Genomic DNA, 14543 nt, shown 5'->3' with positions numbered 1-14543 from the left:
GGCAGTGAATGCATGGAGATGGAGCAAACAAACTCTCAGCCAAGATTGGAGGGTGGCAAATTTTATCCTGGAGAATAAGGAGATGTGTGAGCTTGTTGTGGGTAGGGAATGTGTCTGTTTATTGTTGTACTGAACTCTCCCAAGAGCTTAGTACAATACCCTACACACCATAGGCAATCAATCAATACAACTGAATGAAGGGGGGGAGTGAAGGGGGCGAGGAGGGTTTGGGAGAGGTGTCCACTACCTAAGTCTGTTTGAGCCTCTCTCTTGCCTTGCTTAGAACAATGGCATCTACCTTGCATATTTCAATTAATACTTCCTGAATGGCTGACTTGGAAGCAAAAGATTAAGCCATTTATCATTTATGAGTAGGAAGAGTAGGTGGTAGAGGAAGGGTAACTCCAAGTTGGCAATGGTTTTCTTTAGAGTGAAAGTTCCTTTGATGAACTATAGGAATTGCGGTTTTATGTTAAAAGATCCATTTGTAAATTAAGTGATTAATAAATATATTGGCCAGATGTTCCACATAGGCAGGATGGTTATGTGATGCAGCATTCTTTTCTGAAAAGTCTAAGGCAAGATCCAATAAAGTCCCGCTTTTGTCAGGGATGGTGAGGAGGGATCATTTTGCTGTTGTGACAGTGACAACAGCAAGGAGGAGGAGGAGGTGGAGGAGGAGAGGGAGAAATAAAAAAAAGGAGTATATAAAATGTCAAGGAAGAAACCAATAAATAGGATGGGGCTACAGAAGTTTCCAAACAAAACGTGTTGCTTAAATGTCAGCTTGTATTATCTGAAGAAATAGATAAACAGGTATTAGCAGGTCTGCTTATTTCAACTGTGTGTTCATGTCCTTAAAGTTTACAGTTTCTTGATGTTTGAGAGTTGCTTGTTTCTTCCTGTGTTGCTGGACTCTGCAACTTTCTCACAGAGTTTACAGAAAGTTGCTTGACTGCACAGCCTTAGCCTACACCATGCAATCAAGCAAACAGTCCTTTTGAACCTTGAAGTGGCAAAGACACAATCTAACTAGCAGCCAGTAGGAAGATAAGTTCTTTAAATCCCCAACGCTTTCACAAACCAATGCTACTTTTGGTTTATGGTTTGGATCCTAAGTGGATAATAGTAATGATGATGATGATAATAACAATAATTACATTTGTTAAGTGACTGCTATGTGCTAAGCACTGGACTAGGGGTTGGGATAAATAAAGGCTAGTCAGATGAGACCCAGTCCTTCTCCCACGTCTTTTTAAGGTGGGGACAGAGAATGGGTATTTAATCCCCATCTGACAGATCAGGAAACAGACTCAGAAAAGATTAGGGATTTGTCCAAGGTCATTCAGCAGTCAAGTGAAGAGCTGGATTAGAATCTACGTCTCTTGACTCACAATCTTAATCTCTTCTACAGGACCACACTGCTTCTCCAGGTGGGTAAATATAGTTTCATATGACTTTAATAGAATTATTTGAAATAATTACCTGTTTAAAACCACACAAGCTTCCATCATACACCCATATAGGGTCCTGTTTTTGGTAATGCAGTCTATAATCTAAGGTAATGCAAACGTGTCCGTTCACAGAAACATAAATGACAGTTGCTTGGGTTTGAAAGAATGGTTTGGAACTTTTATATTTACATATTATTTTTCCACAGCGAAGATCTCTATAAAAGTACAAGCAGAGGAAAGTCATTATCACATTTGGTGGTACAAAAATACAAACATTTAAAGCAGCAAATACTGTGAGAATTTGGATACTATTTGAAAATATAAATCTATGAAAAAACTCAATATTTTTCAAAGGACTATTTTTCAAAAAAACAGGATTTGTCCACAGGCAGATAACAATAATGATAATAATAATTGTATTTAAGTGCTGATTGTGTACCAAAACTGTACTGCACACTGGGGTAGATACAAGATAATTAGATTCCACCGGGAACTCACAGGTTAAGTAGATGGTAAATGTTAGCTTGAATTGCCCAGTTAAGGCAAATCATCCGGAGAGTTGTTCTACCTTCATCTTCCCTTTAGCTATGCAAATCCTGACACTAATGTAACCAGAGCTCTTTTCATTTCTGGAAACATTACCCCTGACATTCATAGAAGTTTGCATTGTTTTCATTCTACTTTGTAATTGTAAATTAAAATCATGATATAGAATATTTTGTTCTTAGAAACTAAAATTATTATTGTGGTCATTGTAATATCCCTCAAATCAATATTTTCTCAGCTGGATATACATTTTTAAGGGATTCACTCAAAGGATATTACTCCTTATATATAAATATTCAAAAATAAAGGCCTGTAGACTTAAAATTTCTCAATGAAGATTTTTAAAATACAGAAATGTAACAGCCTGATAGACATTAGTCAAAGCTATTAGCAATAAATGTAAGACCTAAATGTATCAGCAGTGTCATCTCCAATTTAATCAGTCAATCAATCATATATATTGAGCACTTATTTTGTGCAGAGCATCATACTAATTGCTTGGGAGAGTACATTATAGCACAGTTGGGAGATATATCCTTGCCCACAAGGAGCTTAGAGTCTAGATGGGGAGGCAGACATTGAAATAAATTATAAATATGCTGTGGGGCTGAGGGTGGAGTTAATGAAGGGTACAAAACTAAGTGCAACCCCAAGTGCAGAAGAGCAAAATGAGGACTTAGGAAAGGCCTCCTGGAGGTGATGTGATTTAAAAAAGGCTTTGAAGGTGGGGAGAATGATGGTCTGTCAGATAAGAAGAGGGAGGGAGTACCAGGCCAGAGACAGGATGTGTGTGGTTGGCAGTGAGATTGACAAGATAGAGGTACATTGATTAGTTGGCAGTGAGATTGACAAGATAGAGGTACAATGATTAGCTTGGCGATAGAGAAGTGAAGTATATGGGCTGGGTTGTAGTAGGAAATCAGTGAGGTAAGATAGGAGGGGGCAAAGTGATTGAATGCTTCAAAGCTCAATGGAAAGGAATTTCTGTTTGATGTAGCGATGGAGGGGCAACCACTGGAGGTTCTTGAGGAGTGGGGAAACATGACCAGATGTGGTGTTTTTTTTAGAAATATGATCTGGGCAGCAGAGTGAAATATAGATTGGAGTGAGAAGAAACAGGAGTTATGGGGGACAGCAAAGAGGCTGATGCAGTAATCCAGGTGGGATAGGATGAGTGCTTGGATCAACATAGCAGCATTTTGGATGGAGAGGAAAGGGTGGATTGGGAAGGCAGAACCGATTCCTGGCAACATACTTCCATTGGCACAATTTATATCCGGTTTTGGTACGACCACAGCTCCCAGATCGATCAGTTTTACTATTAAGTTCTTCATAACAGGGAAAAGCACCATTTTCCACATCTGAAAAAAATAACGGAGCTTATTTGGATGATTTCTACTGCAAAACTATTAGTCACAATGTACAATAGTCACAAACTTTTCCCAAACAATGAGATTTTTTTTTTTAGGCTGTCCATACTTTTCTAAGGACCAACAAGGCCAGTAACAATCTTCAAATAGCCATGATTTAAAACGAACTAAAAGACAATGAGTACGGGTACCTTTCCCAAATATGGAACGGCATTGGTTATCCGGACTTGGGCATTTTCCTTTATAGCAGAATGCAGTTCTGGAACGGCACGGACGGCCATCCTGGACAAATAAGTCAGGTTGACAGAACGCTGAAGATCCATTGCAGTACTCTGGGACATCACAGTCCTGATCTAATTGCTGCCTACATATTGTACCCTTTTTAATAAACTGGTAGGGGGAAAGAGAGAAGAAAAGAGACTATGAAGTAAGAGATTCATTTCAGGGTCAATGATGTGAAGTTCTGCAAAATCCTGCTGGAACTTTTGTCTTGGGAATTCTTCAGGAAACATTAGCTCTTACTTGACAGCCACTGCAGCACTGTCCCAAAGAACATTTGGCTCCAGGTTGCAGTCTACAGGTTGCAGCATTACAACATTTATTATCCTTACACACCTGAAAACAAATGAAATATGACCAGATTAAAAGTGTATCTTACATCTGACTTTAAATTGTGGAACACATGGTAACAGATTGCTGTAATATTCTCTTTTATTGTCTCCCTGATCTCTTCAGCATAGTTACATATAAGATGCATATTTCATTCTTCCTATCGCACTATTTGAAACACATTATCCCCCTCCCCCAAACCTCTAAAAGTTCCCTCTTATTTGGGAGAAACAAAATCTCCTAATCATTGTCTTCAAGATACTTCACTAGCTGTCTTCCTCTTACCCATCCACTTTCTTCCTGGGTACCAGCCAACATTCACTCTTTACTCCTTCCAGTTAACCTTCTAAGATCACTTTGCTTGGGATTCTTCTGTCTCTGAATCATTCCTCACTCTTTTCCCCCTTAGGAAACTTTCTCATCACCCAAATCTACCCTACTACATTCCTTCCAAGTATGAAAATTCTCAACAGCCACCTCTTCCAAGAAGCATTTTCCTCTATCAACTCCCCACTGGTCTTGCTACCCCATTAGCACTGGTTTGTATTTAACAGCTTACTTTAGTTAATATCTCTTCCAACAATGCTCTTATTCTTTTACCTATTGTATTTTGGCAGTTTCTCTCCACATGTCTCCCCCAGTAGATTGTAGGCTCCTCAAGGCAGGCATTATGTATTTTATTTTCATTTTAGGTTCCCAAGCACCTAGCATACTGCTCTGCACTTAAAAGATACTCAGTAAATGTCATCGGTGAAATTATTTTCACGGATGACATTTACTATCTTTTACGTAACATGTTCAAAATACCCTCTTCCAAAAAAGGAGAGGAACTTTAAGTATAAAATGGCACCAAATATGATTATCCATAAAAAAAATCCTAAAATCAATCAGTGGCATTTATTGAGTACCTACAGTAAAATAGCTGTACTACTGCCAGTTTTAATGAGAAGTGAATATGTTTTACAACACCCAAAGGTCCTGTTGAAGATTAGCAAGGGAATGACCAAAAAGAGATGGAGAAACTAAGCAGCATCACTCAGTAGACATTACTCAGTGGAAAGAGCACTGGCTTGGGAGTCAGAGGTCATGAGTTCTAATCCCAGCTCTGTCACTTGTCAGCTGTGCGACTTTGGGCAAGTGACTTAACTTCCCTATGCCTCAGTTACCTCATCTGTAAAATGGGGATTAAGACTGTGAGCCCCAGGTGGGAAAACCTGATTACCTTGTATTTTTCCATCCCTCCCCACCAGTACTTAGAAAAGTGCTTGGCACAAAATAAGTGCTTAACAAATACCATTATTATTATAATATTATTATTACATTTCTCAAGAAGAAAAGGGGCTCGCTCATGACTTTTTTGCACCACAGTAAGGGGATGGTAGGAGTGGTCTTGGGAGGAACCCAGCCCTCCACTCCCTTGGTAGGAGGCAGAGAATGAGCTCTTTCTTTGTTTTTCTCTCCTGAAGCTGGTAGGACCAAGAAGTTTTCATCTATCTCTGTAGAGCTGGCTCTACATGGGTTAGAAGCCTATATTCCCTAATTAAGCTGAAGTAGGCCAAGGAAATGGAGATGGTGATTTATTTCAGGGTTTTTCTGGTGCAAATCTTAGGTTAAATCTCTATTAGAATTTACATGGCACTCTTTTCAATTGTATCTCTCATTTAAGCATTATTTGTTAGCAGACATACATAGATAACAAAGTTACCCAAGCAGAGTTTCTTGCTTTTTTAATGGTATATGTTAAATGTTTTCTATGTGACAGGCACTATACTAAGCACTAGGGTACATACAAGTTAATCGGGTTAGACTCAGCCCAGGCATACAGTTTTAATCCCCACTTTAAAGGTGAAGAAACTGAGGCACAGAGGAGCTAAGTGATTTGCCCAAGATCACATAGTAGACAAGTAATGGAGGGGGGATTAGAACTCAGGTCCTTCTGACTCCCAGGCCTGTGATCTCTCCACTAGGCAACACTGCTTCTCCTCTCCAGATTCTGGACAGATTCCAGATCTCTTTTACTCCTACTGAATGCCTGATTTGGCAAACAGCTCCTACCATAAAAATACTAAATTGTGGAATTGGTTAAATGTTTACTATGTGCCAGGCATTGTACTAAGTGTCAGAGTAAATACAAGGAAATCAGGCCAGACCCATTCCTTGTCCCACATGGGACTCATAGTCTAAACAAGAAAGGAAACAATTAGTTCATCCTCCCTTTTCAGATGAGGAAAATGAGGCACCAAGAATCTAAGTGGCATGCCCAGGATCACACTTCAGGCAAGTAGCAGAGCTGGGATTAGAACCCAGGTCCTCAAACTTTCAGACTTGTGCTCTTTCTACTAGGCCATGCTAAGATTTCTCATTTTAGTTATTTTAGCAAGATGGCTCCTACCTAATACCTAGTGAATGCAAAAAGCATTGTAATAAGCCACTGGGGAACAGAACATAAGCAAAATGCATGTTTACTACCCATAGGAAGTTAACAATCTAATAGGAGAGACAGTCCATTGGAAATTATAAACAGTGGGAGCAGAAGCAAGTACAAGGATAAAATAGGCAGTAGTGTGAATGTGTCAGGATGAAATAGAATAAAACTGAATCAGTAATGGAAGGTTCAATTTGAAATATAATATATTCAATTTAGACTATTTTATGTTTATCTCACCTCTTAGTACAGTGTCTTGGCACACAGTAAATGTTTAACAAATACCACAGTTTTTATTACACGCTAACGATAATGCTAATGTGGCTCTGGGCTAATGAAACTTGAATTTGGGGAATTAATCATTGAAGGCTTCCTAGATGAGGTGGGCTTTTATGAGTGCTTTGAAAAGGCAGAGGGCTGTGATCTGGAGGATTTGGGATCAGTGGTCACATAACTCAATTCCAATGCTCTGGTTTTCATGCCCATTAATTTAAATCTTTAAATCTCTCCTTTCTTCTATCTGTGGTCCAATTATGATAAAAAGCAGTAGTGTCTGCTGTCCCCCATCTAGGGTGGAGAAATTTGCCGAAAACAAGAGGCCCCTTCTCTTCCATGAACTCAGGGTGGTTCCAGAAGCTTTCTCATCATTCAAACACTGAGGTTGTGCACCTTTATTTTGTGTGCACCTCCAAATACTGTAAAAATCCTTTAGGGGAGAATTTATATAACCTGACAAATGTGAAGCATATGGCTTACAAACACTGCAGAAATAATGAATAACAGTAATATAAAATTATATGAGATAATATTTTAAATACTTGAACTCACCGTGGGAGGGCCACAGTCACACTCTTCACCTGTTTCCATGACAGAGTTACCGCAAATGGGGGCTCTGTATGATGGATCCAGGTGGGGTTGGTTCTGAAGACATTCACCTTTTGTCTTTAAAATGAAACTTTCAAAAGCTCCATAACTACAGCTACTAAAGACCTTCACACCACTTATGAGCCTAAAGATAAAATTTATTGTCAGTTTCTTTTCAACAATTGTGCCCATATAACCTAATGAAATACAGCATTACACCATCTATATACCACATGGGATTTTTTACATTCCATGATATTAATGCCAAATTTGCTCTATTTTATACAAGGGGACTTTTTGGTGTACCATTCACAACCTTCCCACTGCCTTTATTTCTACTATTCCAACATGATCTAGTGGAAAAGAGCATGGACCTGGGGGCCAGAGGACCTGGGTTCTAATTCTGACTCTGCCTTGTATCTGCTGTGTGAACTTGGGCAAGTCATTTAACTTCTCTGTGCATCAGTTCCCTCATCTGCAAAATGGTGATTCATACCTGTTTTCCCTTCTATTTGGATTGTGAACCCTATGTGGGGCCCTCTTGTCTTGTACCTCCCATAGTACAGAGTTTGGCACATAGTGCTTAACAAATACCAAAATTATTATTATTATCTTTCTGTGAGGGGCCAGCTTTTTTCCATCTCCCCTGAGAGCAGAAAAATAAAATAGATTTAATAGGAAAGAGAATGTGGAATCTCCTTTTTTGGAGGTCTTCAAAAATAGGTTAGATTCTAATTCATCAGGGACTAATGATGAATTATAATCATATTTGTTATCTTTCCTATTGAGACTGTGGGTCCCAGGTGGATTATCTTATATCTACCCCAGTACTTAGTATGGTGCCTAGCACACAGTAAGCACTTAACAAAGACCACAGTTTGTATTATAAATATAGAATGGAGGTCCCTAAGAGGCAGCTTTTAAGATTGTAGCCTTGAATAAGACTGGTTTCAAAAAAAGGACTCCCATGATTTAAGAGTTACTTTTAGCAAATCAGGCATCACACACACAGGCCTTGCACTTCTTGACAAAAAGCAATATAATGATTATCACTGCCTATGTAATAATAGAGCAAGCTAAGGAAAATGCAGGGCAAGTGGTGGGACCCAAGGCCATGTAGACCTAATCCAAACCAATGACTTCCCTAAAAAGCCTACAAGAACTCACATGCACAGCCACCACATTACTGAACAGTAATACAGAGTTCCACCCCCAAAATAAAGATTATAAAATGATTTCCTTACTACAGTTTCCACCAATGAGAATAAATTTCTACAAAGAATAGTAACACTATCCAATGCTTAATGAAGTCACCATCACAGTTAGACAGAGAGAGTGACTCCCAGATCCGATGCTCTGTCACCTACCAGATAGCAATGTTTTTTGTTTTTGGTTTTGTTTTTTTTCAGAGGGAGGGGAGCGGTTAATTGTAATTGTTAATCACTGACTATGTGTCAGCACTGTACTAAACTCTGGCACATAAAATAATTAGGTTGGACATAGCCCATATTCACAGGATCAATCCCCATTTTACAGATGAAGTTACTGAGGCACAGAGAAGTGAAGGAACTTGCCCAAGGTCACACAGCAGAAAGGTCAGAGCCAGGATTAGAACCCAGGTCCTCGGACTCCCAGAACTGTGCCCTTTCCACCAAGACACGCTGCTTTTCTTTCTCCTCAGACCTCTGTTCACTCTTCTTCACCATATGAAATGCAATGAAATGAAATCATATGAAACGAAAAGAAATGTTATACAACTTCACAGGTGCTGATCCAGCTGAGCAGGAGTTGGGAAGTGCAGGGAGCACAGAGGAAGACAGGCAAGAAAGTCACACTGGTGGCTGAAAAAGTGGGGCAGTCAGGGAGATGATGGGTGAGGGTGGAGAGGGAGTATTACTTACCTTAAGGGGAAAACACAGTTTTTGCTGGGCTGTCAGGCATTTTTGTGTAGTGCTTATGAATAGTCTTGATTTCTAAGTAATGATGCTCAGCATCACAATGAGGAATCAAGAAGCTGGTGATCCTCTGGGAACTCAGCAGGCTAATGGAATCATTCAAATTCTTAGAACACTCACACAAGAGCTCTTCTTTGTTAATGACTGGGCTCCAACAGCATGTGCACAGGGCATGCAGTGAACGCCTATTCATGTGAGAAGCAGCATGCCTTAGTGGAAAGTGCAAGGGCTTGGGAGTCAGAAGATGTGGGTTCTAATCCTGGCTCCGTCACCTGTCTTTTGTGTGACTTTGGGCAAGCCACTTAATTTCTCCTTGCCTCAGTTATCTCATCTATAAAATGGGGACTAAGACTGTGAGCCCCTTGTGGAACAATCTGATTACTCTGTAGCTACCCCAGCGCTTAAAACAGTGCTTGGCACATAGTAAGCGCTTAACAAATACCATCATTATTATTATTATTATTATGATCAGCAAAAGTCTATAAATTGTCAAACAGCCTGAAGAAGGCTGAGATTATGGACCAGTTTGCACCTGCCAAACCCTTCCGACACCCAATAATAATAATAATAATGGTATTTGTTAAGCACCATATGCCAGGAACTGTTCTAAGTGCTGGGTGGATACAAGCAAATCAGGTTGGACGCAGACTCAATCCCCATTTTAAAGATGAGGTAACTGAGGCATAGCGAAGTTAAGTGACTTGCCCCAGGTCATAAGACACACAAGTGGCAGAGCAGGGATTAGAACCCATGACCTACTGACTCCCAGGCCCATGTTCTATCCATTACACCATAATATACTAAGCCCCATTTGCAGCACAAAGTAATAGTATCTCTGAATTCTGCCACCTTTGAAGCACCATGGTCTAGTGAGAAGAGCACGTACTTGGGAGTCAGAAAGATCTGAGTTCTAATCCCAGCTCCACCATCTGCCTGCTGTGTGACCTTAGGCAAGTTATTTAACTTCTCTGTGACTCAGTTACTTCATCGGTGAAATGGGGATTAAGATTGTGAGCTCCATTTGGTATAGAGACAGTATTCAATCTAATTTGCTTGTTTCCACCCTAGCACTTAGAACAGTGCCTGGCACATAGTAAGTACTTAATAAATGCCACGATTATTATTACTATTATATTATCCAAGGAATGTCCAAGGAGTAGGAAATTAAATCCAGAAGGGTAGTGTGTCATTTGGGAGACAAATGTGATGTCAATTTGGCCACAAGATTCTGACAAAACTGAAAGTCTACAGAAAACTATAATTTGCAACCTCCTATTCAGGTGAGATGCCTGACACTTACACTTGGGAAGTTTCAAGACAGCACTGGAGTCCAAAATACAGATCTTTGAACAATCTGAATAGGATACTCTCTTCCCCCACTTTCTGGATCTTTTTTCCAGAACTATACTAGGCCTGTGGATGGTGTACTGGATAGAACATGGGCCTGGGAGTCAGAAGCTCATGGCTTCTAATCCCAGCTTCACCACTTGTCTGCTGTGTGACCTTGGGAAAGTCACTTAACTTCTCTGTGCCTGTTACCTCATCTATAAAAAATGGGGATTAAGAGTGTGAGGCTAATGCAGGACAGGGATATTGTCCAATTTGAATAACTTGTATCTACCCCAGTGCTTAGAATAGTGCTTGGGACATAGTAAGAGCTTAACACGTACCATCATTATTATTATTATTATTATTAATTATCACTAATAACATGCCATCACTTCACCTCTACTATTCAAAGTATAATGGTGTTCATCAAGGAAACAGTAAATTTGGGGAATTGGGAGGAGTGGGGAGACATAAAAGAGAGTCCTAGCAGCAGAGCGAACCCTAAACAAATCAGCAGCCCTCAGTGCCCTTCTCCCCACAGGCAAGAAAACAAGAGACTTAGATGTCCTTTCAGTCCTAGACCTGCTCATGGGTGGGAGACGGCTATATGACAATGGCAATGCAGGAGTTGACACACTTTTATTCATCAGGGGAACTAAAAGAGGTGAGGAACTCTGAAAACAGCCATCGTAGAACTGTGACAGCAGAGCTTCATTCATTCAAGTGAATTTATTGAGTGCTGTGTGCAGAGCACTGTACTATGTACTTGGGAGAGTAGGAAAGAGCACGGGCTTTGGAGTCAGAGGTCATGGGTTCGAATCCTGGCTCTGCCACTTGTCAGCTGTGTGACTGTGGGCAAGTCACTTAACTTCTCTGTGCCTCAGTTACCTCATCTGTAAAATGGGGATTAAAACTGTGAGCTCCACGTGGGACAACCTGATTCCCCTATGTCTACGCCAGCACTTAGAACAGTGCTCTGCACATAGTAAGCGCTTAACAAATCCCAGAATTATTTATATAACAATGAACAGGCACATTCCCTGCCTACAATGATCTTACAGTCTAGAGGGTGAGCTGTCAGCAATGGCAGATGGCAATGATAGAAAAAAGAGAGCGAGAGACCCTGCTCCCTCTGTTTCCTTGAGTACTCCAGGGAGTTGCCCATTTTATTCAATAAAAGGATGATCTCGGATGACAGTTGTGCATCCTCTGCACTCTCTAGTTCAGGCTGCTTTCACCTTAAGAGTTGACCCTGACCACCCTGTCAACCACGTACACAGAAAGAGGGGAGGGTATATTTCAGGGCTTTGACAGCATAGAAAGGGTAGCACTTGTCATATCTGTAGAACCTCCCTCCCAGCTTTTAACACCTGGCTTGATGCAAAGAAATAAGTAAACTCCAAGAGTTACATATGCCTGGTTTTTGTAAGACTCTGAGGAACAATCACTGGATGAAAAGTTTGAGAACCACTGCTCCACACTTACTTTCATAAGGTGCGAGACATATACAATTGAAGGACACAAGATCTAAGAAACATGTTCAGCAGAAAAATACGATCAAATGAATGCCTTTTAGAGCTTTTTTGCTTTGTAGAGTGAAGACACTTTTTTAAAAATGGCATTTATTGAGCACTTACTATGTGCAGAGCACTGTACTAAGCACTTGAGAGAACATAATACAGCAGAATTGGCAGATACATTCCCTGACCTTAAAAGTCTTGAGATGAACTAATAGCTCTTTCTGTGTTCTAGGCACTGTACTAAACTCAGAAATCGACATGAATTAATCAGGTTGGAAACAGTCTATGTCCTACATGGGGTTCACAGTATTAATCCCCATTTTACAGATGAGGTAACTGGGGTACAGTGAAGTTAAGTGACTTTCCCAAGATCACAGAGCAGACAAGATTCAGGTCCCTCTTATTCCCAGGCCCATACTATAATAATAATAATAATAACTGTGGTATTTGTTAAGTGCTTATTATGTGCCAGGCACTGTTCTAAGCACTCGTTGGATACAAGCCCTGTCCCACACAAGGCTCATAGTCTCAATCCCCATTTTACAGATAAGGTAACTGGGGCATAGAGAAGTGAAGCAATTTGCTCAAGGTCACACTGCCAACAAGTGGCAGAGGTAGGATTAGAACTCATGGCCTTCTGACTCCCAGGCCCGTGTTCTATCCATTTCACTATGCTGCTTCTCTATCCACTTAGGCCATGCTGCTTCTCAATCACTTGCAATAACTAACTTTGTACCTACAACTGAAATATGACTGTAATGTTGTAAAATGAATTTGTAACAGCACCAGGCACTACAAACATAAAACATCACACCACAAGAAACAGCTTTTTTCTGTGCACTTTGTGGCCCAAATGAGGGTCCCACATTGGAATTTTTAGCCATACACAGACTCATAGGTGTATCTCAACGTCTTCTTTGAATACAAAGAACGACAACATATACACACACAAAGTTGATAAAAAAAATCTTACACTGCTTCAGGGTTCATTACACAGACAGCGCTTGAACAATGACACTTGCTAACATCGTCATACGTTATTCCCATACTAAGCCCCAGCAACTGTGCAATGACAACTGAAAAGGCCTCCAAAGAGATTTCTTTTGGAAACTAAATAAGAAAAAGAAAGGTCATGATTAAAAATGATCTGTCCAACTGAAGATAATTATTAAAGTTACACTAAAAATAAACAACATGGATTAAATAAATGAAATGTCAGAACAGACTAAATTTTTCCTTGGAGTCATCCTAGACCTCTATATCACATATCATAAAACAACCATCTCTTTGGAACTCAAAGTGGAACAGAAGTAGGACTTCTGGAAGGTAAGTGTTCCTAGGAAGAGAGTCAAGAATATACTGATTCAAGAGTCTACTGGGGAGGTGAGAAGGCAGGAGAGACAGACCAATAGACTAAAAGACCAATAGACAAAGAGAGAAATAAAATCCTACAGATAGAAAGAATCAGAGGGAGAGCAATTCACACCTGCAATAGCAAGACACACTAATTCATACATGCACTCAATCACAACATATAGAGATCACTCCCAAACAAATTCTCCTCCTTGGGACAGCTTCCCAATGGCAGCAGCAGCCGATAATAATGATGGTGGTTTTTGTTATAGGCTTACTATGTGCCAAACATTGTATTAAACACTGGGGTAGAAACAAGATGATCTGGTGAGACACAATCCCAATGCTCACACAGTATGCATTCAATAAATACGAATGAATGAATGAATGAATGAATGAATGAATGAATGAATGAATGAAAGTAGTAGCTTACCACAACCATCCGTGCAGCAAGAAGATATAGAATACCAGCCAATCCTCCTGGCATAGGAGTACAGGGTCAGAGGAGGAGAGGGGCAGAGACAGAACAATAGAAAAAAAGGAAAACAGGATACGAGATGATGGAGAGAACTGAATGAGTGCTTTAAAGAATAGGATCAGAAGTCTTCACTTGATATGGAGAGGAAAGGGTAACTTGAAGATTTTGGGGGAGTGAATCCCTGTCCTTGTAGGAGGGAGAACTGGTAGTTAATATCCATTTTAGAGATGAAGAAATTTAGGTACCAAGAAGTTAAATGACGTGCCCAAGGTCACACAACAAGCAAGTGGCAGAGTTGGAACTGGAACCCAAGTCCTCTGACACCCAGACTTGTGCTCTTTCCACTAGACCACCTTTTCTTCAAAGTGCTCTCCAGAGGCTTAGTAAACAGCTATACACACAATAGGCTCTCAATAAAGAGAAATGAATAGCTAACTTAAAAAGTATCATTAAATAGCATCCAATTTTAGTGGATAGAGCAAGGGCCTAGGAGACAGAGGGACCCAGGTTCTAAACCCAGCTCCGCCATAGGTCTGCTGTGTGACATTGGGTAAATTACTTCACTTCTCTGGGTCTCAGGTATGTCATCTATAAAATGGGAATTAAGAGCACGAGCCCCATGAAGGACAGGGACTGTGTC

At 40.2% G+C, this 14543-nt stretch overlaps 1 protein-coding gene across 10 annotated transcripts in view; it reads right to left on the bottom strand.

Annotated features, from left to right (window-relative positions):
- ADAM2 (ADAM metallopeptidase domain 2) overlaps positions 1–14543 on the bottom strand; it is a 51695-nt gene that overhangs the window by 15069 nt on the left and 22083 nt on the right. For 7 of the 10 annotated variants that reach the window (XR_003759860.2, XM_029066116.2, XM_029066113.2 and 4 more), the window contains 6 exons: positions 13046–13182; positions 7233–7413; positions 3893–3985; positions 3562–3760; positions 3256–3361; positions 1486–1669 (listed from right to left, as the gene is read on the bottom strand). Coding sequence is in view for 9 of the 10 variants with exons in the window: in XM_029066116.2 (XP_028921949.1) it covers positions 1486–1669; positions 3256–3361; positions 3562–3760; positions 3893–3985; positions 7233–7413; positions 13046–13182 (900 nt within the window). In the remaining variant the exon portion in view is untranslated. The remainder of the gene's footprint in view (positions 1–1485; positions 1670–3255; positions 3362–3561; positions 3761–3892; positions 3986–7232; positions 7414–13045; positions 13183–14543) is intronic. The other 3 variants (XM_029066118.2, XM_029066119.2, XM_029066121.2) reach the window with 2 other exon arrangements.

This window comes from Ornithorhynchus anatinus, chromosome 5, assembly GCF_004115215.2.
Source record: "Ornithorhynchus anatinus isolate Pmale09 chromosome 5, mOrnAna1.pri.v4, whole genome shotgun sequence".
Lineage (NCBI taxonomy): Eukaryota > Metazoa > Chordata > Mammalia > Monotremata > Ornithorhynchidae > Ornithorhynchus > Ornithorhynchus anatinus.
The sequence above is the reverse complement of the archived record's forward strand: the minus strand, read 5'-3'. Positions and strand labels throughout refer to the sequence as shown.